At 40.0% G+C, this 26,715-nt stretch overlaps 2 protein-coding genes across 4 annotated transcripts in view; one reads left to right on the forward strand and one right to left on the reverse strand.

Moving 5' to 3' along the window:
• Window positions 1-19,364, reverse strand: part of SHLD2 (shieldin complex subunit 2) — a 107,766-nt gene extending 88,402 nt beyond the window's left edge. For 2 of the 3 annotated variants that reach the window (XM_060034659.1, XM_060034661.1), the window contains exons 1-2: window positions 19,275-19,364; window positions 18,134-18,189 (exon numbers count right to left, since the gene is read on the reverse strand). The gene's annotated coding sequence lies outside the window, so the exon portion shown is untranslated. Of the gene's footprint in view, window positions 1-18,133; window positions 18,820-19,274 lie in introns of those variants that run through there. The other variant, XM_060034662.1, reaches the window with a different exon arrangement.
• A 256-nt stretch (window positions 19,365-19,620) lies between these two features.
• The window catches only part of GLUD1 (glutamate dehydrogenase 1), a 39,915-nt gene continuing 32,820 nt past the window's right edge, over window positions 19,621-26,715 (forward strand). The window contains exon 1 of the mRNA XM_060034664.1: window positions 19,621-20,089. Coding sequence (XP_059890647.1) covers window positions 19,636-20,089 — 454 coding nt within the window. The 5' untranslated portion in view covers window positions 19,621-19,635. The remainder of the gene's footprint in view (window positions 20,090-26,715) is intronic.

A 26,715-nucleotide genomic window follows, 5' to 3' on the forward strand; every position in this document is an offset into this window, starting at 1 on the left:
AGTTTAGTACTTCCCAGTTGGTGAACACATCGAGGTGCAGGAAGGGTGGCATGTGGAAGAAGGCATGGGAAGCTCCACATCCCTTCCCCCATACCTTGCCCTACACATCTCTTCCACTTGGCTATTCCTGAGTTGTATCCTTAATAAGCCAGTAATATCTCCTTACAGATTCCAGCACATGGGTTCAGTGCCTGGAACCTATACATGTAGTAGAATAGAGCATTGTTTTATTTTCCATTCTCATAGCCCTCAGTGGCTTCAAGTGATCACATCTCATCACAGTAGTCATTCAATTATCCAAGATACTATGTGGAACCTATTCATCATCACCCAGCCTGCAATCATTTGAATAAGGACATGAATAGTTTCTGTTATCAAGATACATCTATTTAAGTCTCATGTCTGTTGTATAGAAGTCAATATTCAAATGATGGCGTGTTTTCCGTTTGGTATTTATTGTGCCCATTTGGCAAATTTACAGTCATTGTCAGAGCACTGATCATGCTACCCTTCCATTTAGAATTTTTTCTAAGCAGTATGTGTCAGGATCTTCAGAAATGCTTACAACCTTTGATCAAACAAATCAATCTCCAAGAATCTATACTATGGAAATAAATAAGAATACAAGATAAAACCTTAAATACACATATTGCCTCATTGTTTAATATTGTGGAAAATTAGAAATACTAAAGAAGTCTAGGGAATTCCCTGGTGGTCCAGTGGTTAGGACTCAGAGCTCTCACTGCTGAGGGCCCAGGTTCCATCTCTGGTCCAGAAACTAAGATCCGCAAGCTGAGTGGTGCAGCCATAAATAAATAAATAAGTCTAATTTTAGTGGAAGGATTAAACAAAGAGCGGTACATTACTTGCATTACACAGTCATTACAAATTATATTTAAAAGATTATGAATAATGCTATGTGAAAAAGCAAGTTACTAGTTTATTTTTGTAGTATAAGCATAATTTTCTAAAACAAGCCAACAAAACACCAAGTAATCAAAATTTAAGACAAAAACTAAATCTAAAAATACGCCAAGGGCTTCCCTAGTGGCGCAATGGTTAAGAATCCGCCTGCCAATGCAGGGGACGCGGGTTCAAGCCCTAGTCCAGGAAGATCCCACGTGCCGCGGAGCAACTAAGCCCATGCGCCACAACTACTGAGCCTGCGCTCTAGAGCCCGCGAGCCACAAATACTGAGCCCTCATGCCACAACTACTGAAGCCCATGAGCCTAGAGCCCGTGCTCTGCAACAAGAGAAGCCACCGCAATGAGAAGCCCGCGCACTGCAATGATGAGTAGTCCCCGCTCGCCACAACTAGAGAAAGCCCGAAGGCAACAATGAAGACCCAATGCAGCCAAAAATAAATTAATTAACTTAAAAAAATAATAATAAATAAAAAAATAAAAATACACCCAGTGACATGGCAACAGCAGGCGGAGAGGATGTGCACACCCTCATTCCTTCCTTTCTCAACTCCATCTTCACGTTAGCGGCAGTGGTAAAGCGGTTCAGTTGCCAACATGCAGCTGTTTGTCTGCGCGCAGGAGCTACACACTCTCCAGGTGACTGGCCAGGTGACAGTCGCCCAGATCAAGGCTCATGTAGCCTCGTTGGAGGGCCTCACTCCAGAAGATCAGGTCCTGCTCCTGCAGGATGAGGCTACCCTGGGCCAGTGTGGGGTGGAGGCTGTGAGCACTCCGAGCACTCTGGAAATAGCCAGCCGCATGTTTGGAGGTAAAGTCCATGGTTCCCTGACCCGTGCCAGGAAAGTAAGAGGTCAGATTCCCAAGGTGGCCAAACAAGAGAAAAAGAAAATGGGCCGGGCCAAGAAGCGTATGCAGTACAACCAGTGCTTTGTCAATGTTGTGCCCACTTTCAGCAAGAAGATGCCAACTGTTAAGTCCTTTGTAATCTTGGCTTTCTCTAATAAAGCCACTTAGCCCAATCCAAAAAAACCCCCAAAAAAACCAAGAAACAAAAAATAAATTAATAAATAAACAAACACCCAAATGTCAACTATGGTTGATTTGAGCCATAGGTGACCCTTCTTCCTACTTCTCTACGTTTTCCAAGTTTTTTTATGGAGTATGTCAATTTTGTTTAACTCTTACTTGATACCACTTGCCTTTGAGCTAAAGTTCTACTAGATGACAAAACAAAGCAAACTGGCCTAGTGGTCAAAGACGGGAAAAGTATGAAATGTGATTTCTTTCAAAGGTTATTTATCATTTTGTGAGAGGCAGAAATGGTTAAACATACAACGAAGTCATATTACCTGCTAGCAAAATTGTTCTTAGTTTGTACAATGAAATCACACACATCAGTATTTCTTAGTGTTCTGCCAAAACACGATGCATCATGATTCTAAGTATTTTGTGACTTGAGGAAGTCTGAAAGCATATTTAAAATATGCCAAATATTAATGTAGTGTAACCTTTGGTTTTAAGGCATATTGGGAGAGGTAAAAGTCTCAGAATATTATTTCGTAACTTTATCAATTGATACATTTTCTAAATGTCCAAAAGTAGACATTTAGGGAATTCCCTGGCGGTCCATCCGTTAGGACTTGGCATTTTCACTGCTGTGGCCTAGGTTCAACCCCTGGTGCAGGAACTAAGATCCTGAAAGCTGCACGGTCTGGCCAAAAAAACCCCACACATTTAACATGTAGTATTTCAGGTTATACTTTATAACAAATATGGCTAAACTACTGCTGCAATATTACTAAATTTACATGCCTTTAAAGAGATCAAGAACTATTTATATTGCCATTCCCTCCTTGTGTGACTCAGAAAGTTTTACACTCCCTCTTAACCTGGCGTCTGCTGTGCAAAGGCCTGAAGACCTAATGATTTCTCAAGACCCAATATGGACTCAGGGTTACCTCTACCCATATGCCCACCCCTTAGAGACAAGTTTGTCAAGGCCAAAAAATCAAGTGAGCACCAATCGCTTCCACCCCTGCCTTCCTCCTTTCCCAGGGCTAAGCCTTGCCAAAAAGAAAACAGCCCCATGCTAGGGTTCTTTATGACATGCTGAGCAAAGGCCACAGACGGCTAAACACTGCCAAGTAGACCTGAAAACAATGAACTCATCTAGCTTTGTGCATAACCCAGAACCTCCGTCTGTCAGCATCAATGCATTTTACCCACAAAATTAGTAAAAATTTTGAGATTAGCTGAAATCACCATATTCTTACAATCAACCAAAATGTAAGCCCCTACGATTAATCCCTCTTTCCTGCTGCACTCTGATCTCATTTCTGCTCTGTACTGTCTCTCTCTTCGACCATCACACACCCTCCAATAGCTATACTTCCTGATAACCCTTTACACTGTTCCACTGCAAACAAATTCCCTAAACCCCAACCAATTTAAATTGGTTGCCAGCAGTCTTGCTCTCTAAACTAATCTGGGTGCGAGCTATTCTCTCCCACTCAGCAAACGTGAAGCATGGAAGTCATGCCTTGTTCACCATCACAGTTCTTTACCCTCAGATAAAGGTACGTCTTTTGAGGTTTAAGTCATCTGCTGCTACCTCTCTCTCCTTGTCATCCACTGGTCTCTTGGTCACTCTCCCACATTCACTAAAGGCTTTGGAACCTGGTTCAAAATCTTTCCACCCCTTGCTCTGCCACCATTCTGAGCAACTCACTTCCTGTGTAGCTGACTCCTGTAAAATTCTAGCTCTATAGTTCCCTTATCTCAACTCCAGGAACCTTCCCTTTCTCTCCACTTCAGAAACCCATTCCATAGCCAGAGGTTGCATCCAGTCATAACCAGCAACTGCTCCTATTTAATCTTAAAATTCAATATCCAGTCTTGACCACTTCATATCCCAGCAGCTACTTTCTGGTTTCATTTGTTCGCTACTGAGCCTAGACTCAATGGCCCAGAACTTGAAATGCTCTAACTACCGTCATTTCTTGCATCCTTACTCTGTCTGCCACACTGGCCTGTAAAACTCAAACCAAAATCAATCCAGTTGTTCAACTTGTCTGCTCAGCCCCTCAGGCTGGTGAGGCCTGAGAGAGGGGGGAAAAAATCATCACACAACTATATATACCAGAGCCATGAAAAATTATTACAATTCCTTTAAGTAATCCCATTCAGTTAGCCCTCTCATTTCTCTCAATGAAATTCTCCCTTTCTCCTCAAACTCTCCCCTAAAATCACCATCACCATCCTCTATAATCTCAGCTGATGAGGTGATCCCCCCACTTCACTGAAAAATTCATCAAGTGTGTTGATACCCCAAATTCCTCACCTACCACCCAAACACTTTTCTCCATCTGCACCATCCTTTCTTTATTCCTACTTCAATGGAAACAATATTCCTATTCCTACTGAAACCTAGTATCCTCACTCTGTTCCCTCTACTCTTAAGGACAATGTTCAATCAATCTCACATACCTCCTTCTTCCTGTATCATCAACTTCTCCGTTCCTTCTAACTCTTTCTGTTTAGCCCATAAACATGCTGAACTTTCTCTCATCTTGATAGAATATGCCCTCTACCTATGATCCTGTATCTCTACAAGCTTTTTGAAAAGAATGCCTGCACTTACTGCTTCCACTCTCTCACAACTATTCACTCTAGTTCTCAGCAACCTGGCATTTATCTCTACCATGGAGATTCCACTGAAACTGTTCTACAGAAGATGATCAATCAGCTACTTGCTGCTCTGTCGTTATAGCAGCTGACCTGTTTTCTACATTTGACACTGCTGACCACTCTTTTCTTGAAACTTCTCAGTCTTCATTTAATGACATTTACTGAAAACCTACTTTATGGTAAGAACTGTGGATAAAATGATGAACATGATGGTCTTAGTCCTCAAGAAACTTAAAATCGAGTTGGGGAAGCTTTTATGGTAATTCATACTCATATTTCAACCTCTCAGATCCTTCCTTCCTTTCTCTACTCAGCCCTTAGATTCTGACACTCCCCCAGGGCTCCTCTCTTTGCTCTTCTAACGTCCACCCCAGGATGACTGTATTTACATTACCTACTCACTGATGATGATAAAATTTACATCTCCAGCTGAGAATTCTATCCGGAGTTCTGGACGCTTTTACTCTATGAAAAGGTACTGGTACTTGGATATTTCACTATCTTGATAATATCCTTTGATACACAAAAGGTTTCAATTTTGACGAAGTCCAACGTATCTATTTTTTCTTTGGCTATTTGTGCCTTTGGTGTCCTATTTAAGGAACTGCTGCCTAGTCTAAGATCATAAATATTTATACCTACATTTTTTCTAAGACTTTTACAGCTTCAACTCTTACAAGTTAAGCTCCTTAATCCACTGAAACCATAATTCTTGAAAGATAAGGATTTCAATGGCAGTATCTGAAGGCTTAAGAGTAAAAAGAGGTTTTTAAATTCTAAAACCATGGCTTTAAATATCACACCCCAAGGCAAGAAAACTCTGCTGGCAGAGTTTATACTGTAAACTACAGCACAGAGGAAGTAGCAGGTGGTGACGTAAATGCAATTCTTCCCCAGCAATTTAGAGGACATAAAAACCTGGAAGAGGAGTGCAGAAAGAAAGAGGAATTAGAAATAGTTTAGATACAAGTTCAAAATTCTTACCTTCTGTCTCATCTGGGGCTAAGTCTCAGGGTGAGGAAGGGTGAGAAAGATCTCCAGTATGTTTGTGGGGAAGGGCCAAGAATACAAGATAATCATGTGTCCCCTTCCCAAGTTATGGTCCAGGGAACCGCAAGCCTTTTAGCAAAGCTTGCAACTAACACTACCTCAATGTAGTAGGGGAGCAATACCAATGACATGCCCAGACCACACTCCTGAAAAGCTACCTCAGAGTCCCAAGCATGCCAGCAAAACGTGGAAACCATTAAGGAGTTTGCCTTGGGTCAGTGGGCCCAAAGAGCCTGGGTTTAAGGAGGACCCAGCACACACAGACCCGCTGACCAGAGGCCATGGAAGCATCAGGGACATCAGCCTCAGATGCAGCAGAGCAGACAGGGCCACTCAAGATTAAGCCAGTACAAGGTACAACCTAGTAGTGGCCAAGGGCAGAGGATGGCACAAAGATGAGAGGCCACTTCCTCAATGCCAGAAAATATTATAAGGCTTCTCTATGAATACCTGCCACCCCAGAAAAAAAAAAAGGGGGGGGGGGATGTGAAAAAAACTGAACATTTATCCAAAGGACTGATTATTTACCCAAGGGTCTGAGTAAACCTGGAATTAACTAACAAATTAGACCAGAAGGTACTGACTTTATCCTCAATTGGCAAGATTGTTTTCTATTACCCAGTAGAAATAAGAAGCTCCAGAGTTAAGGAAGTTTTAGTTATAGAGAAATAATGAAAGTTACATGTTTGCACATTCAAATTTGTAGTTTACAAAATTTATGCCCGTTACACTTACAATTGGGTTTCTCACTGAACAAAAACTGAAACGGTAAAGCCCTTGCCGACATAATCTACCTCTCCAAAATCACACTGCTTTCTGTCCATTCCTAAAATATGTCGAGGTCTTTCCTCTCTCATGGCTTCTCCACATGCTGTTTCCTTCACTTGTACCCACAGCTCTTTATATAGGTTGCTCCAACTCAGCCTTTAGTTTCAATGTAAATGTTTCTTCCTTGAAAACGGCTCTCTGGCCACCCTATCTAAAGCAGCACAGCACCCTGTTACTTCCTCTCTAGCACTCCTTGCAATCTAACTTCCCAAGCTCTGTCCTTGTCTGTCTTGTTCACTACAGGCTCTGGTCAATAAGAGGTGCTCAATAAACAGTTCTATATGAATGAATGAATAATTAAGTAAAATGTGAGAGAGAAAATAAACCTTAAAATCTTCTAATAAATCTGAGTATTAAGGAGTAAAAAAATTTAAAGTAGACACCCACCACATTTTAATTTGGATATGAAAGTCAAATAAAAGACCATAAATAAGTTCCTATTTCCATTTTAAGAACAATGCAATTACAGAGTTTTACAAAGACAGTTATGTAAATTCATAGGGTGCCTTCTCCAGGCTAAAGCCATTTAAAACAGAAACACAAAACAGAAACAAATCCAGCAAAGAATCAAGACAAGTTTCTTTTAAATTAAAATAAATAGGGACTTCCCTGGTGGTCCAGTGGTTAAGACTATGCCTTCCTATGCAGGGGGTATGGGTTCATCCCCTGGTCGGGGAGCTAAGATCCCACATTCCTCATGGCCAAAAAACCAAAACATAAAACAGAAGCAATATTGTTACAAGTTCAATAGACTTTAAAAATGGTCCACATAAAAAAAAAAAATCTTTAAAAAAAATTAAAATAAATAAAGTCCATAGGAATAAAAGTTAGCCTATAAAAACTGTGAAGAACAATAGAGGCTGTTTGAATATAATGGAAGGTGCTTCATACTTTTATGGTTCAATAATGTAAGATATCAATTCTTCCCATATGAATCTATAACTGTAATGCAACTTTAAGTAGAATACAAAAGGATCTTGTGTGTGTGTGTGTTTACAATGATCAATATTAGACATACTTAAATATGTAAATAACAACATACGTTCCAGCTCTCCAAAGTGATGAGCAAGAGTCAAGCCAACTCATCCTATGAAAACAACTAAAAACACTAGGTGAAATATAAAAAACAAATCCTTAAAAGTCACTAAGCCATAACAAGATAGTAAGGAATTACCTAGTTAAAACTGTAAGAGAAAACCAGGAACCTAGAGTAAGTTAGCAATGGAGCTGCTTTTGATCCAAGGGCATTTGATCATGAGGGAAAATATAAATTTTTGTTTGATGATGTCATAGTGTATGAGGAACACAATTCAAAGCACAGGACCCACATAAAATGATGAGTCTAGTAAGAGAGTATCCCCACAATAATCTGTAACCCTAAAGGGCAACACCCTCACACTAACAGTCATCTGAAAGTAAACCAGTCCCTTAAGTCCTATAACCAAGGTCTGCAACTGTGTCATGGTCCCGGGAATTACAAACCTTGGATTAAGGTGGCACTTTGCCTGACCCCAGGCACCTATAGAATAAAACATAAAAAAAAAAAAAAAGTTGCATAAAAAGAATAGGTAAGATACATAGAAGATAAAGTGAGAGATGACAGAACCGAGTAGAGACAGTATTTGAAGAGGTGACAGTTGAAAATGTCACAGAACTATGAAAGATCCCCATCTCTAGACTCAAAAATCACAAAGAACGAACATACAACAGAGGATATCAGTAAAGCCAATGAAATGGTCCTCTGAAGAGACACACCATCTGGTGAGCTGTCCCACCTGATCTCTTCCCATTTCTTCTCCTGCTTCTCCCCCTCCCCCCCAACACATATACTCACACTCCAGCCACAGTGAACTATGACAGTGCTACCTAATTCATACCATTTTGACAAGGATTTTCTTTTGTTTAAAAAAAGAAAACAGGGCTTCCCTGGTGGCGCAGTGGTTGAGAATCTGCCTGCCAATGCAGGGAACACGGGTTCGAGCCCCGGTCCGGGAAGATCCCACATGTCGCGGAGCAACTAGGCCCGTGAGCCACAGCTACTGAGCCTGCGCGTCTGGAGCCTGTGCTCCGCAACGGGAGAGGCCGCGATAGTGAGAGGTCCGCGCACCGCGATGAAGAGTGGTCCCCGCTCACCGCAACTAGAGAAAGCCCTCGCACAGAAACGAAGACCCAACACAGCCAAAAATAAATAAATAAATAAATTTTAAAAATTACTCCTCTTAAAAAAAAAAAAAAAAGAAAACACTTGGACCACATTTAGAAGGGGGGACATGGATATTATAAAGATACACATAGATGAGAAATGAAATTAAAACTGAAAGTCATCTTTCTGACCAAGTCACATCATAGGTTTCTGGGCCAGCATTTAGACTGGACATGGCTGGCCAAAAGGCACCTGCTGCCCAAAGGCACCTTCTTGAAAGGCAATCAATCATCTGTAGCCTGAGGAACAAGGGATTAAGGTCACATGACCACCTGAAAGCATGTCCTGCTATGAGGACATAGCAGTGATCTTGATTAAGATCCACAGTACAGCTACAGGTAATTTGGCAAAAAGCATGTTGGTCAACATGATAATTTGGCTGAAATGACAATCAAAAATAAATATACCTGTACCGACATTAATTTCTTAGTTTTGATAAATGCATCGTGGCTATATAAGATGTTGATAGTAGGGAAAGATGGTCGAAGGGAACTCTGTAGTATCTTTACAACCCTTCTGTAAATCTAAAATTATTTCTAAAGAAAAATTATTCCAAGAAAAATTATTATAAATAAAAAATCAATTTTCAAAAGTGGAAAAATCGAAAATACCTAGTCATTGTTTTTGGTTCTGTTTTTCCAATTACAGTTCTCCCCCACTATGCGAAAGTAGAGCATTCCTCTGAAACCTTTCATAAGCTGAAATGGCGTAAAGTGAAGAAGCAATTACCTTAGGAGACATCTAGCTAATGGATGCACAAAATAAACTGAGATAAAGCATAGATGCACACAGGAACAGTTCAAAGCTATGGCTGTTTGACGCTGACATGCTGAGTGTGGTTCCTGAGAAGGAGCTTGGTGGTGCACCATCTCTATAACAGCTTGGCTCCCTTCAAGACAAACGCCGAGCGCTATTTTTGCTTTTCACCTTTTTTCATAAAGTGAAAGTCTTCTTCAGATTTCTTTTAGGTACTGAAAACCGGTACTAATGTAGGTCTTTCATAAAAGCGAAGTGGAGTAAGGTGAACTTTCCAAAAGTGGGGGATACCTGTATTCTACCTTAATTACATCATGGAGTGCTTTTATGATCCTAGATATATATTTTTAAGCATTATTCTTTTATATTTCAAATTTTTCAGGTGTTATCCTACTTTTTAAAATTCTAATTTTTTTTTTTTTTTTTTTTTTTGTCTGCACTGTGCAGCTTGCAGGATCTTAGTTCCCCAACCAGGGATTGAACCCAGGCCGCCTGCAATGGAAGTGCTGAGTCCTAACCACTGGACTGCCAGGGAATTTCCTGTAATTGATTTTTTGCCAGTTATTTCTGCTTTCACTGATAACTATAGAGAAAAATTAGAAAAACGTAACTGTTCCATATTGAGAACCAATATGAAAAAATTGTGATTTAGATTAGAAACAACATGTATCTATAGAAATAGGTTAGGAATAAAATCTAAGCAACACTTGCTATCCCGTCTAGCCTGCTTCTGAGTTCAGACACCAAGAGCTGGGTCAGTGAAGAACACCTGTAGTTAAAAAGGTATCATGGACTTAGGGGTAGTCCTTCTGTTATTCTCATTTGTACACTTTTTCATTCTTCCCTAAGTAAGTGTTAAAATAAATGAAAACCGTAAGAGGCAAGGAATTGGAACTTCTCAGGGCTTGGTTTTTTTAGTTTTTCCACTTAAATTTTTTCTAATTAATTTAAAGCCAATTGTGATTGCTTGCTGAATGTGGTTGGGTTCACTTTTCTGGTGTTTGTATTGTATTTTTTAAAAAGGCAGAAAAGAATATGAAATTACAGAAGGCAGTCAAAGTCTATAATTCATTAAAGTAGACATAAAAAATACCAGATAATTATTATTCAAAATAATTTCATTTTATACCTGACCTAGAAAAAACACATGAAGGATAAATATTTGCTTTAATTTGACCCTTTCATCAGAAATACCCCATGTTCTTGAAGTCCAGATATTTGTTCTTTCTGTATTAACACCTTTTCACCAATACTTCATTCTTTTTTTCTTTTTTTTTTAAACAGCTGACTGGAATTTTCAGTGTGTATGGCTGGCAGATATCAACTTCTAGAATCTAAGATGTAATCCCTTTGTGTTTCTTTGGTTTTAGATGGCCCTACAAGAATGCAATCATAAAGATTCTACAGTTGATGAAGACACTGTGGAGGACAAAACTATGTAAAGGGCACCTTTACATAGCTAACCCATATATCTTCAAAACAGTCTTATCTCAAGCTGTGTTTCTGACAGTATGTTACTGTAACAGAGACTATGATGAGGCTGTCATTTCCAACCTTAGGACAAAGATAAGAAGAACTTCTAATTTCAACATAAATGCTAGATTAGTCATCTTAATTTAAGCCATTTGCCTCTGTGTTACACCACTGACAATAAGTTACTGATGGCAGCTCCATCTGAAAATCTGTTGAAATCATTTGAGCACTTGATATTTCATTATAAATGCCAGATTTTTTCCTCAGAAGTTGAGGATGGGTTTCTGTTCTGTCCTCTTGTGTGGCAACAGAGCAAACACCACAGCATGGAGTTATTGCCTCACAAGCTGTCAATGGTAAAAAGCTGTTCAAAAAAAGGAGGCATAATCTTAAAACTATCATCATTATATAAGGTCTCAAAGGGAACTAGACTCTGCAAATTTCTCAGTGTAGAGAACATGAAACAGAATGACGATAGTTTCGAAGGGAACTAGAATCTGCTGATTTCTCGATGTAAAGAACATGAAACCATAAGCATCACAATTCCCAGTGTCATGGTTAAGACCCTGGCTTCACCCCTCTTAAACTGTACTTGTATTCTAAAAAAATGTATTATCACAATAAGATAGCATGAAGAGGATGTTATTTTTGATGGCAAATACAGTAAACACTGTTGGCTGCCAACTGAACAGTTATTCCTTCCACAACTCTCTCCCCTGCCGTTAGAGCCTGCCTATACTTCAGAAGGTAGAAGTGCCAGAAAAAGTCCTCTTTCTAGCCTCCCTTACAGCAAAAGCATGGGCAAATAACCAATCCTAGTTACTGGGGCCTAAGAGAGCTGAGCTGGCTGGCAGGCCTTTGGAAAAGGTTTTCTTCACCAATAAAGAGATATGTATGGGAGGAAACTGCTGTTCTTCTACATAATACTTGGTTGTGTCTGCATGTGACCCCTGGAATCACTGTAGCAATCTTGCAACCATGAGGAGAGATATCACCAAGTTGCTAAAAATAACACAGAGAAAAGCCCTAGGTCCCTGAAGCAATGGATCACTAAGCCCTGTACCAACAATGAATATCCTTGCTTCTGGACTTCTTGTTGGATAACAGTTACTAGTTAGTTTATGGCTTCAGTTTAAGTCATCTTTATTTGGATATTGTTACTTGAGGGCCAAAGCATCCTAACTAACAACGCTAACGAATATCTGTTCATTGCATGCTATCCAGATCAGGAAGTTAAATTGTTGCTACTTAGCCAACTCCAGCCATTACTGTTACTTAAAAACTGGGTTGGCCTCTGGGTGGGTATCCAGCCAATAGACACAACCAAGCCAAAGATCACGAGAAGGAAGGATTTATTACTACTTGCAGCAAGTAAGGAGAACACCTGGGATCTTTCCCAAAGCAGTGTCTCCCAAACAGCAAAAGTGGGGAAGTCTTAAGGCAAGGGTACCTGCATATTCATGTAGGCACTTGAGCAGAGGAGAATATGGCATAACGCATGGCCCAAGAAACACAAAACAAAAACAAACTGGGGCAAATTGAGGGAAAGGTCAACAGAGTCCAAGCTTTAGTGTTTCGAAGTCAGGAGGGTCAACATCATTCCATCCTCCACCTGGATGGGACTTCAGTTCCTGCAGAACTCAAAGGTATATTATTATGTCTATCCCCTGAGGAGGAACTAGGACTCTGCTTTATCACTGCACTATTGTTTGGCTTTTCTCTGTTCCTGCATTCCCTCAGTTCCCTTAAGATCAAAATTACTGAGACTTGTTCAAGGGCAAGCATTGTGGCCAGGCTTAGATCACAAAATGGCTTCTCTTATGTCAAGAAAAACACTCCTGGTTCTCTTTCTCCAGGGACCCCTTATCTGCTTACATTACCAGTGTCTCTACCTTAATCCCACCTGCTTCATTCACGTTTTTCTTTTCTGCCTTTCACAAAGAAGCAAACTCAGTATAATTATACACACATCTATGCTTCACAGTAAAGTCTGTTTCTTCTGCAACTCTCCATGATGGCCAACGGGAAGGTACTTTTTGCTTCTTCAGTATATTTTTCAGTTACATTTGCTTTTAACAGCATCAGAAATGTGTTGCAATTTTTAGCTTATAATTTCTTTCTTTCTTTTCCCTAATTCCATCTTGAAATCACAACTGATCTAAAATTTCCAGAGAGAAAATGCTAAAGATAAAATAAAGATTTGCTGTTATAGAGGGTCATCCACATAGATCAATAAGTGGAGCTGAATGGTGAGGCATCTTGAATAATGAATAACTCAAGGTACTATCCTTTTTACCTGTAAGGAAAGCAAAAAACTTAACATCAATTTAAAAAAAGAGAGAGACAGAGACATAATGAATTACATACACGTGAGTTCAAAATCCTACCTTAGAACAGTTAATTTTTAAGAGACCTCACTTGTTTCTTGCGTGCTATGCTTAAAGGGATAAAGAACCTACTACGATTTTTCATGTTTACTCATAACAGGGAAAGAACCCTTAAGCAAGAGTTGATAAAACCTTTGTTGAATATTATTCAGCAACACAGCAAAATGAAAACTTAGCCAAACTAGCCAAGCAGATATACCTGACATTTGATTTATTAAGAAAAAAAAAAGTTTTTTAAGAGGAAAAAGACTACAAACCCTGAAAATTTCAGATCCTTTTCTTGGATATAGTTTCTTTTACTGTTTTTCTGCTTATTACAAAAACATACTCACTAAAGGGGGAAAAAAATCCAAAATTACAAACTTTTCTGAATATCAATCAGAAGCACAAAAGCAAATATTAGAAAAAATTATCCTGAAAACTATGGCACAAAGACTTGAAAAACAATCCATGATGCACCCAAATTACCAATACTTGAATAAAAAACAGAACTAGAGATATTCATAACAGCTGTTTAAGCCAAACTGTTATGATGATCAAACTGCTTTTAACCAAAATATACACTACCCTGTATTTTCAAACCATGCTGTCATTTATCTTCAGGACTTTGCAAATGGTCTCCCCTCTTTATGGGGTACTCTTCTCTCCCCCACACTCATCTGGCTGATTAATGAGGTACTGACAAGCACTTGAGAACTAAAACCTATTAAAATTAGTAACGTGTGGGGGGGGGGGGGGGCTTCCCTGGTGGCACAGTGGTTAAGAATCCGCCTGCCAACGCAGGAGGCATGGGTTCGAGCCCTGGTCCGGGAAGATCCCACGTGCCGCGGAGCAGCTAAGCCCGTGCGCCACAACTACTGAGCCTGCGCTCTAGAGCCTGCGAGCCACAACTACTGAAGCCCATGTGCCTAGAGCCCGTGCTCCGCAACAAGAGAAGCCACCGCAATGAGAAGCCCGCGCACCGCAACGAAGAGTAGCCCCCGCTTGCTGCAACTAAAGAAAGCCCGCACGCAGCAACAAAGACCCAAAGCAGCCTTGTAAATAAATAAATAAATAAAAATTAATAACATAGGGACCTGATTTAAATAAAAAATCAAGATTTTTAGTTCCTTGTTTTAAAAGCCCTTTAAAAAATTAAATATTTGATGTTATATCATTTGGTTTTATTATATCATTTTTAATATCCAGATAGGAAAATTTATGTCAAATATAAACTAAACAACTCTATAAGAAAAACAAAATTCTGATGTCTATTAAATTCTTTCTAAGTTCAAATTCACTACTCACTCTTAAGGTAAAGTAGTCCTGAGATGAAAGAGTTTGAAAACTGATATTCTATGTAATAGGTTATTCACTGCTGCACCACTGTAACTTCAAGATATTGGAAACAACCTACACGTCCATCAATGATAGAATAGCAAAAAAAATCATGGTACAACCATACAGTGAAGAACTATACAACAGTAACAAAGAGTAAGGAGCAATTAGGCAATAAAATAAACCACATCCCGATTGGAAAGAAAGAAGTAAAACTACCTCTACTTGCAGATGACATGATCTTGTAAAGAGAAAATCTTAATGAATCCACTACAATAATTATCAGAACGAATAAATGAGTTCAGTAAGGTCGAAGCATAAAAGATCAATAAACAATAATCAACTGTATTTCTGTATACCTGCAATGAATAATCTGAAAATGGAGTTAAGAAAACAATTCCAGTTATAATAGCATCAAAAAGAATACTTAGAAATAAATTTAACAAAAGAAGTGCAAAACTTGTATTTTGAAAAGACAAAGCATGGCTGAGAGAAATTTTAGAAGACCCAAATACATGAAAAGACATCTCATGTTCATGAATCAGAAGATGTAATATTGTTAAAATGGCAGCACTCCACAGGTTGATCTATAGACTCAACATAAAACTAAAATTCCAGCTGACTTCTTTGCAGAAATAGACCACCTGATCCTAAAATTCATATGAAAATTCAAGGGACTCAGAAGAACCAAACAATCTTGAAAAAGAACAAAGTTGGAGGACTCACACTTCCTGATTTCAAAACTTATTACGAAGCTGCACTAACCAAGACCCTGTGGTACCAGCATAAGGACAGACATATGGGTGAGTGGAAAAGAACTAAAGAATGCAGAAATAAACCCTCACATCTAGGTCAACTGATTTCAAGAGAGTGTGAAGACACTTCAGTGGGGAAGAAATAGTCTTTTGTTGAACAAATAGTGCTGGGACAATTGGTTATCCACGTGCAAAAGAATGAAATTGCACTCTTTCCTTACTCCATGCACAAAAAATCAACTTGAAATGTAAAAACTAAAACTACAAAACTCTTAGAAGAAAACACAGGTGTAAATCTTCACGACTTTCAATTAGACAATGGTTTCTTAGACATGACACCAAAAGCACAAGCCACAAAAGAAAACATTTATAAGTTGGACTTCATCAAAATTCAAAACTTATGTCCTTCAAAGGACATCATCAACAAACTGAAAAGACAAGCCACAGAATGGAAGTAAACACTTGCAGATCAAATATTTGATATAGGATTTATATCTAAAATATATAAAGAACTCTTACAAGTCAACAATAAAAAGACAATCCAATTTAAAAGTGGAAGGATACGAATATACATTTCTTTTAAAAAAATATACACAAATCATCAATAAGTACATAAAAAGATGCTCAACATCATTAGCCATCAAGGAAATGCAAATCAAAACCAAAATGAGTCACCCCTTCACACCAGATAATAATGAGTATTGGGGGGCTGGGATGAACTGGGAGATTGGGACTGACATATATACACTACTATGTGTAAAATAGATAACTAATGAGAACCTACTGTATAGCACAGGGAACTCTACTCAATGCTCTGTGGTGACCTAAATGGGAAGGAAATCTAAAAAAGAGGGGATATATATATATACGTATGACTGATTCACTTTGCTGTACAGCAGAAACTAACACATTGTAAAGCAACTATACTCAAAAATCTGCAAAAAAAAAAAAGTGTTGGGGAGAATACAAAGAAATTAGAATCCTCTGCCTATAGGAATTAAAATGGTCCAGCTTATGTGGAAAACAGCTGGGCATCTCCTCAAAAGATTAAACACAGACCCAGCAATTCCACTCTGAAGTGCATACCCAACAGAATTGAAAACATCCATCTCAACAAAAACTTGTACAAGAACATTCATAATAGCATTATTCACAATACCTCAAAAGTGGAAATAACCAAATGTCCATCAAAGATAAATAGATTAAAAAAAGAGGGCTATAGCCATACAATGAACACTATTCAGCCATTAAAAGAAAAGAAATATTGCTACATGCTACAACGCGGATGAATCTTTAGAACATACGCTAAGTGAAAGAAGCCAGTCACAAAGAACCATATTTTTTTAAATTTATTTTAAAAATTTTTTTTACATCTTTATTGGAGTATAATTGCTTTACAATGGTGTGTTAGTTTCTGCTTTATAACAAAGTGAATCAGTTATACATATACATATGTTCCCATATAGAACCATATATTGATTGCATGATTCCAGTTAAACAAAATGTCCAGAACAGACAAATCTAGAGACAGAAAGTAGAAAGTATGTATTACCTTTCCAAATTAAATTATTTTGAAAACAACTATGTTGTTCCTGTATTTATATGCTGTCTTTCTAAATCCTAAAATAATTCTACAATATTTTTAAAAGCACTTGAAAGCACAAACGCATGCTATGAATCAAAGGGAAAAGACCTGGAATTTTGAAACAGCTAAGGAAAACTCATAAACCTTAAAGGCAGAAAACCAGTTGCCTTTTTTGAATGCTATCAAATGACCAAAATTCCCTTCAAGTTAAATTCTAGCCTCCTTTTGTTTTGTTTTGTTTTTTAATTTTTATTTATTTTTTATACAGCAGGTTCTTATTAGTTGTCTATTTTATACATATTAGTGTATACATGTCAATCCCAATTTAGTCTCCTTTTGAACTGAAAATTATTATCAATAAACTTTAATTTACAAAGTATCTGTATATTTTATAAAGGAATCATCAGTGTAAAGCTGAAACTTGCTAGACTTTACATCACAGTAAATAATTTTAAACTAAATGCAACAAACACTTAAAATATTTCTTGGAATAACAGAAACAGCATAACTTCGAGTCAGATACACGGTGTGAATCTTAGCGTGCTATTTACCATCTAGGTGATCATCAACAATTTGCCTGGTCTCTGTGAGCCTCAGTTCACCCTCCAGAGAAATCGGGAATTATAATACCTACTTCAGAATGAAAAGAAACATTCCAACTACTTACTAAATGGGAAGGTGGGGGTCAGGACAGAGTTTGGATTATTCCACTCTTTTTAAAAAATCTATCTATACAATTTGAATTTTTTTTACAACTTGTAAATAATTTAAAAACATAATGATTTTAAAAACTAAAAAATCTACTTTTAGAGGTTCTTTTAGAGATATTTCGTAAAACATCTACACATAGGAGACTCCCAGTTAAAATTTCCTCTCTCCTTCCATAGCCTTTCTACCTTCTTGAATTCAGGTGAACAAAACTGGGAAGAAGCAAAGTTAAACATTTATTTTTCTGAAGGCTATAGTTATCAAGAAAGAGATAAACAAGGGCAATAAAACTAAGCTTTTAAACCACTTTCCTCAAAACATACCTAAGAATTTAATCTGAAGGGGAAAAATTTCCACGTTCACTGATTCTAATCACTTTATTCTGATACTTTGTATTTGCTTGTTGTTGTTTTTGCAATATAAAATAATACTATCAAGTGAAAAGGAAATTTAGTACCTTAATCATTTGACCAACAAGACAAATTCAGGATTCAGTCCAGAGAATAGTTATCACTGAAAAACACAATACAAATATAATGACTATCATTTATCTAGCAAATAAGATAATACAAAAAAAAAAGATAAAAATAAGATAAGCTCCGCCTTTTTTGCTTTGACAGCACACTGAATAGATTAATGTAATTTAGTTCATCTAGGTTATCACCTTATACTGTACATAATACTGTGAGAATTAAAACATTCTCTTCCATATGCTAATAGATGAATAAAGTGAATGTCAGGAAGCAAAATCGTTTTGCAGGTCAAAAAAGTGCCATTTTAAAATCACGAAAGTACCCTGGGACCGCTAAAGCTGGTTATGCGGCCTTTCATAGCTTGTCTTAAAAACTGAGTCATCAGACTTTTCCAAGCATCTAATGTATAACTTTAGCATTTCTCATCAAGTATGTGTAAGTACATAATTAAACCCTCATGTCCCTTAACGTTTACAAATCCTATTCTGGACCATTAATACATATACTACTGAGAAACAATATCCGGGAGTTATTATTGCATTTCTACAGTGTCCTTGTTTTTAGACTATTTCAAGAACGTCTCTCTGAAATGGGGAAGCACACTCAGTAAATTTCAGAAAGATACAACGATTTGTATCAAATTTGCATTTGATACAACATAACTATTTCATCTCAACCTCATTGAGTGGTTGAATGGAACAAAATTTAAAACTTAAAGTGGTGAAAGTCAATAGGTAAGGGATTCCCCAGCTCTCAGGCTTTCTCCCTTCCACTTCCTGCAAGCCACTTCAAAACTCCAACTCCGATGACAAGAGTTCTTCGAAGTCCCAGCGGATAAAGCCAAGCTCTTAGCCCGGCCTCCAAACGCTGCTTCTCCGGGCCGCCCCAAGACAGAATCAAGGGTGACAGGATGGCTGCCCCGCGCCCAAGGGCGCGAGGGCGGAAAGGAGGGACACCCATGACTCATTCGCCCTCGGCCCACCGCCAGACCGCACCACCTTCACCCGCGCGCGGTCTCGGGACCGGACTCTCAGCGCCCCCCAGAGGCGGGTGGGCCCCTTCCCCAGGAAGGCCCCCTCCCCCGGCAAAACAGCCCCCCGGACGAGGCCCGGGGCGCGTACAAACCTGAGACACCTGCTCCCCGCAAATCCCGGAAGCTCGCTGGGTGCCTCGCCCCGCCCCTCACCCTGCGAGCATGCGCACCAGGACGGCCCACGCCTGCGCGCCCCCGAGAGCCCCCGCCGGCGCACGCCGCCGACCCGGCTCCCTGGGCGGCGCGCGCCCCCGCCCTGCAAGGCACAGGCGACGTTGGCCCACTGCACCCTAAGTCCGTCCTCCCGTTAGGCGGCGAGCGCCGGAGGGGAGGGGACAGCCAGGAAGGCAGGAAGCTACAGCTTAAAAGGGCAGCCCGCGCGGGGCCCTTCCTCCCTCTGTCCGTCCCCGGGCCTGTGAGAGCGCCTCCCTCTGCGGCCTCCGTCCTGCCGACATGTACCGGTGCCTGGGTGAAGCGCTGCAGCTGTCCCGCGTCGGGCCCGCAGCCCTAGGCTCGGCGGCGGCCGACTCGGCCGCGCTGCTGGGCCGGGCCCGCGGGCAGCCCGCCACAGCCGCCGCCACCCCGCAGCCGGGGCTCGCGCCGCCCGGCCGGCGACAGTACAGCGAGGCGGCGGCCGACCGCGAGGACGACCCCAACTTCTTCAAGATGGTGGAGGGCTTCTTCGACCGCGGCGCCAGCATCGTGGAGGACAAGCTGGTGGAGGACCTCAAGATCCGGGAGAGCGAGGAGCAGAAGCGGAACCGGGTGCGTGGCATCCTGCGGATCATCAAGCCCTGCAACCATGTGCTGAGTCTGTCCTTCCCCATCCGGCGCGACGACGGCTCCTGGGAGGTCATCGAGGGCTACCGGGCCCAGCACAGCCAGCACCGCACGCCCTGCAAGGGAGGTGAGCCCCTCGCGCCCTGTCCCGCGGCCCTGCCCCGCCCCGTCCGGCCTCCTGCCTCCTGCCTCCTGCCTCCCGGTCACGGCTCGACTCAGCCCCGGCGGGCACTGTCCACCTCCCACGTTCCCCGCTCCCTCCCAGCCCCGGCCTGGGATGTGTCAGGCTCTGGTGGATAGTGAATTTTCCGCCCTATCCCCACCACGTAGTTGGTCCTTCCCCCGCGAGCCGTCATCCCCGGCTTATGCTTGTTGATGCTGTATGCAGAAGACACTGCCACCGCTCTTTTGATCCTAGCGACTGTGACAAACAGGGTGGGTCTTGACGGAAATCACTTGTAGAAAAGGAAATGACCGGCCCATCAGATTGTGCCTCTACAAGATTTTGTGGGCTTCTATGACTCAGGCGAACGCAAACCACAAAATAATTGTTTTCGGATTTTTTCACTCTTTGTACAACAGTGACAGATGATACAGGAACATACAAAATGAATTGCCTTTTAAGTTTGAAATTCAGAGTTTTACTAACCAGATGAATTTATTAATTATACTTCGATATTTTATTAAATTACTTTCCTACTCTGGCAGCTTCAGTTTTGCACACACAGAAAAAGGTAATACATGAGCAGTGTAACACCTGACAAACACCAGGCATCCTGACAGTAAGTCTAAAGGGTGTAGACTGCAGGACGGCCCGCCAGCCAATGGAATGAAATAGCCCTGTGGGTGTGTGCTGGTTCAGGCTAGCACCAGATTTGAGCTTGAGGAAAAGATAAAGTGCTTGAAGAAAGGGGATGAGTCGGTTAAAATTTGATAGTCACTAAGTTATCCTGTAGTTTAAATTTTTGAATGTCTGTAGATTTGGCTTCTTCTGCAGTCAGATTGCTTTCTTTGGGCAAACAAAGGCTCCCCCGCTACTTTTCCCCCTTAAAATCGCACAATGCATCTTTAATAGTGCTTAAAAGTAACGTGGCAAAACCATTTTTTTCTATTAAAAAATTATGTAGAATAAAGAGCCTGAGGAGGTACAGTCTAGCTGGAGGTTGCTTGGCTAATAAGCACAGAGGATGTTGGGCTAGACCCTTTGTCTCTGTAAATCTGGTCCAGTGTTCTATTATACCAGCTGACTTCTAAGGATGATTTTTAGAAATCTCTCTAGCAGAAAAATTTGAGCTCTGCTGGCATTCTTAGCCCAGGAACAAAGGTTGCTTCAAACTGCAAAGGTAAATGATTTACCTCTACTACTTGCTAAATTTGCATTGACCCCACCCACTTCTAGGACTTAACCTTTAGAGCTTAATTATCCTCTAGCTCTCAGTTTCCTCTTCTAAAACCAACTTTTGAACCACTTTGACCTCTGGTTTCCCTTTCCAGTTCCAATACTACATAAAACATACACACTGTCCATCTACAGCGCCTTCTTCCTATCCACTCCCTTATTCTCTAAACCAAGAATACAAGTTCAAGCTCCCAAGAAAATCAAAGATGTTGGAAGAAGAGGCAAAGTTAGCAAATATTAAATTGCAGTGTTTCTTTAGAATGGACATCGAGTTTATATACTATCTTATTGGCAGTATTTTCCAGTTGCTTAAAAGGTATGCAGGGAAACCAGTATATTTGTTTTTCTGCAGGATCTGACTTCGTTTCCTTGAAGTTCTTTATATTATTCTGTTCTTTCTATGCCAGGCCCTCTCCTATCATGAGTCACAACTCCACAGACTCAATAAAGCAAGTAAAGTTTGTCCTAATTTGTTAGTCCTCTTCCTCTTGCCACAGCAGTTTTATACCAAAATAATGATAAACCTAGCAACAAATTGCATCAGCTATAGAAAGCACTGTTACTGTAACACTTGTTCCTACTAGAACGTAAGATACAATTCTCTGTTCTATTTATCCCATTTACAAGAAGGCTTGCTAGTGAAAGCACTACTAAATCCCAGCATATTAACAGAGAAACGGAAGTGCAACTAATAAGTAGTAGCAAGCATTGCAAGATAATATGAAAGAAAATCAGCCAATATAAAGTGATAAATTTATTATCTTAAGAAATTTGAAAGACTTTATGGTGAGAAAGGATGGCGGAGGATCAGATAGCTATGCAGGCTCTTCAACATATTTTGGGGTGCTTAAGATAATGAACAGGGTGATGATGAATAGATGATCAGCAAAATGGGTGTACTGTAGACATCCATGCTTTGCTTTCATGACACTCTGGGATTTTCCTACCCATTTATCACCCCCATCTTGTTGCAGAGAATGTATATTCCAAGAGGTACTTATTTTCAGTGGGTTTTTTTCCCTCTAATTAAACAGTACAAGAAAGTTGTTAACCTCCTTGGTCTCACTCTTGTTTTAGAATATTAGGTGACTGAGATTTTTTTAAATGCTTTGGAGAAGCCATGTGAACTTACCCTCCTAAGCACACTTTTCTCTCCCCATCCTAACTCAACTGCCTTCTTGACCAACTTCTTTGGGTTGGGGGGGACCCTTGTCTGCTCCGCATCATCCTTTTCCCAACCCTCAGCTTTCTAATCTTTAATCAAGAGCAACCTTTAACCTGAGTTTTCCAACATAAAATTCTCAAGGTTGTAGCAAAGCAACAATCTAATTTATAATATGGGTAAGTGAAACAGGTGGTTTTAAGACCTGAGGGTGGCTGATGTGTACTTTATACTGAGTAAATATTTAATAAGTAAATATTTAATGATACTGTTTTTGTGCTTCTCTTTTCCCACATAACCATATTTAAATGAACGCAATAGATTTGCATCTGTTAAGGATTTGCAAAAGAGTGTGCTTCATGCTCTGGAAGGAAGTTTTAAGGGAGGCCTTAAAAATATTTTCAGCAAAGATGAATCTTGTGGGAATTTACTTTAAGAAGACTTTCAAAGGTTCTTATGTGTTTGAAAACATTATCAGTGATTATTCCTGTTAACTTTTTCAGAATAAATTCTCTGTATTTTATTGGCCCTGGTTCAACCTAAGATTAATATACCTTTTTAGAAGGAAATTTATTATTTAACTCACTGGGGGAGAAGTAGAGAGATTGACGATAGCAATTCATTGATGTAGGAGTCAATTTACTTTCTATTCCCTCCTGTCCTCCCATCCTCCACCCCCCTCAGGTCTTCAGATTAAAAATGTTGAGTCCAAATTTCCTGTGACTGATTTTTCCTCTTAGAACTTTCTAAAATTATCATTTAAATAAAGTTGATGGAATCCTGATGCACTGACCTAAATCTTTCATTTAACTGCAAATATCAGCACCACCACCCCAAAAAAAAAGTGTACCTTATGTTGACCCATTGACTTGTTTTTAAGAGCCAAAATGCAAAAAAAGAAACAGTAGGAGGTAGATGGTCTTTGTTCTTGTCTTTGGGCGGCAGGATACAGGGGTTGGGGGCAGGGCAGCCAGCTAAGGGTTGGAGTCAGTACAGTACTGAAGTCCCCCTCGGCCTTTGGGATCTAAGTTTGTGGTAAATGGTAGTGCTTTTTGAGAAAACACTAGAAAGTACTGATACTGTGGTTTTTGTTTGTTTTTTTAACATCTTTATTGGAGTATAATTGCTTTACAGTGGTGTGTTAGTTTCTGCTTTATAACAAAGTAAATCAGTTGTACATATACATATGTTCCCATATCTCTTCCCTCTTGCGTCTCCCTCCCTCCCACCTCTCTAGGTAGTCACAAAGCACCGAGCTGATCTCCCTGTGCTATGCGGCTGCTTCCCACTAGCTATCTATTTTATGTTTGGTAGTATATATATGTCCATGCCACTCTCTCACTTTGTCACAGCTTACCCTTCCTCCTCCCCATATCCTCAAGTCCATTCTCTAGTAGGTCTCTGATACTGGTTTTAAATGAGACATCCTCTGCTTTCACTGGAAAAAAAATGTTTCTTACTTATTTCTCCTATGCTGAATTGACAACCATCAAAACGGGTAACTTTGAATAAATTCACACTGTCTGATATTTTTAGAATGTGAGTATGTGTCTACATCTGCTGCCACAAGGTAAATGTAGTCTTTGTATATAAATTTAACTCAACCTGGAAGTTCAGTTAGAACACAGGTAGTTTATGTCTTCTACCCTCTAGCCCTTAGCCTTGAGTTATTGTTGTTTTTAATACTTTTTTAGTTAAATATGAATTGCGTTGCTGTTATAAAGGTCTTCTTATTTCATGGGAGCCAAATGCCCTCCCCGAAAATACTAGGGAATGAAGAGCTACGATAATGGTGGAGACCTGTAAGCCAGGTTGTCCTTCAGTCTTCCTGTCACTTTGTGTGAATCCCTCTAGCTAGTTTGCTTTGGCAGTAAAAACCCCATTTGCAGGAAGACAAACACTTACTGCTCACTTAATATGCAAAGGACACTTTTCAGGAATTGGGGCATCAAAAATTGGAGGACAAACACCAGTAGTATGTATCAAACTCCAGATAAACTGACAATGTTTAAATTTCTAAGAAATGACTTAGATTTTATAACTTATACAGTGGGAAGAATCTAGGTTTAGATTGTTGGTGATAATTTAGATTGCTTGGGAAAATTGTTTCTTATCCAATTATGTTAAAGATACTGAGGGCTTTGCCAACAACCAATAATAATTAGGTTGTTATAATGTAAATAATAAAGGAAAAAACCTTTAATATCACTTTAATGAAGCACATTGATTCATAAATGGCCCATAATTGCTCTACCCAACAAACCCCTGTTAAAATACATACGTATGACTCAAATGTTGTAATAATAGTGAAAGTTATAAAATGAAGCAGCTCTACTCCCAATCCGTTCCTACAAGATAACCGTGAACAGTCTTAAGTCCACAGCTATTATCTAAAACTGACCTAGCTATCTAGATGAAGCAGTGTTTTCCCCTTTCCAGAGGCAGAAAATAATGCAGATTGAAGTACTCACTATCAAGACTGAAATGTTCATGTATGAAATACTACTGATAAAGGCAGGTCAGGTTTTATGAAGGGCAAGAAGACAATCTGGGAGAGGGCTGCTCAAGACATTTTTAGTTACCTTTCAAAAGGCAGCTGTACCTGGGAGAGTCTGCCTTCACAAAGGTCAACTGGCAAAACAAGGGATAGCAATAATAGCATTTATTGAGCTCTTACGTGTACACCAGGCATTTTGCTAAGAGCTTTTCGTGCATCACTGCTTTGATTCCTCAGAACAACCTCATGAATGCACTGTTGACCCAGATTTTCAGATGCAGATACTAAGGCTGAAGAGTGAGGTCTCCCTTGGCAGGGTTACACAGCAGTAAATAGTAGCGTTGGGTTCAGGCTCCAGCCATCTGATTCCAGCACCCACCTTCTTAGTCATTGTCTGGATTTATTCATGTAAAAAGTTACAAATTGTATCATGGGGTAAGCACTGATTGAGAATCATGTCATGCCATCAACACAATGATTCCTACTACTTTGGATCATTTGAAATTTGTTAATAGCTATTAGAAGACCTAACTTCTTGCTAGAAAATAAATGGCGTTCACAGGTGATGACTTTACCAGTCCCTTTTTTTGTAATTACTTAGGCAATGAAGGAACATTTTAAAGAGTTTTCCGTTGAAAGAGGTTTCAAGAGCTTTGGTGTTTAAACAGTTTATGTCGGCCAGAAAAACTCATTTCTCCACCGGAGTGTTATTTCATGTATCTTTATGGGTCTTCAGTGCGATAATTCTTTTAGCACTTTGCAATATGTTTATTCTTTAGAGTTAGTCAAGATTTATTACTACTCAGGTCACTAATTTTTTTTTTTTTTTTTTTTTTTTGCGGTACGCGGGCCTCTCACTGCTGTGGCCTCTCCCGCTGCGGAGCACAGGCTCCGGACGCAAAGGCTCAGCGGCCATGGCTCACGGGCCCAGCCGCTCTGCGGCATGTGGGATCTTCCCAGACCGGAGCACGAACCCGTGTCCCCTGCATTGGCAGGCGGACTCTCGGCCACTGCGCCACCAGGGAAGCCCAGGTCACTAATTTTTAAATGGCTTTCTTCTGGGTGTCTCTTCCTAAAAACTAAGAAAAGCCTTTGTTTATCGTGAATTGCTGTTCTCTTGATTGTTCTTGGAGAAAGTCTTTCAGACCTTCTAATTTTTCTAAATTGCTGCTTGGCTAGAGGAAAATGTGAAAGATGACACAAATGAAAATTATAAAGGTTGATTTTCCTTTCCTGGAACCAGTCAATAAGTGACACAGTTGGAAGCACACTGGATAATATGTTACTGCAATAGGAGTTCAAGGAAGATGCCCAGGAAAGACCATCTTGATTTGGAAGTAGGGAAGGCTGGTTAGGAGTCAGACTGGGGAAAGGTCATTTCAGATAGATATGTCTTAGAGGGGGTGGCATCAGCTCAGGCAGGAGGTGGGACTGTGTGTTGGGGTCATGAGGACAGAATATGTTTGTAAATAGTGAAAAGTAAGGTTTTATGGAATAATAAATATTTATGTGGTTTCTGCCTGCAGTTCCTAATACAGAGCTCCTAAAATCCTTGTAATTTCCTTAGTGATAGGGGTTCTGGGAGTATCCATTGTTCTAATATTTGGCCTTTGACTCCAGTTGCTCACACGGAGCCCCTGAAACCCTTGTAATTTCCTGAGTTATGGGGGGTGGTAGAGAGTTCCTAAATCCCTT

The sequence above is a fragment of the Delphinus delphis genome, chromosome 16 (genome assembly GCF_949987515.2).
Source record: "Delphinus delphis chromosome 16, mDelDel1.2, whole genome shotgun sequence".
Classification (NCBI taxonomy): domain Eukaryota; kingdom Metazoa; phylum Chordata; class Mammalia; order Artiodactyla; family Delphinidae; genus Delphinus; species Delphinus delphis.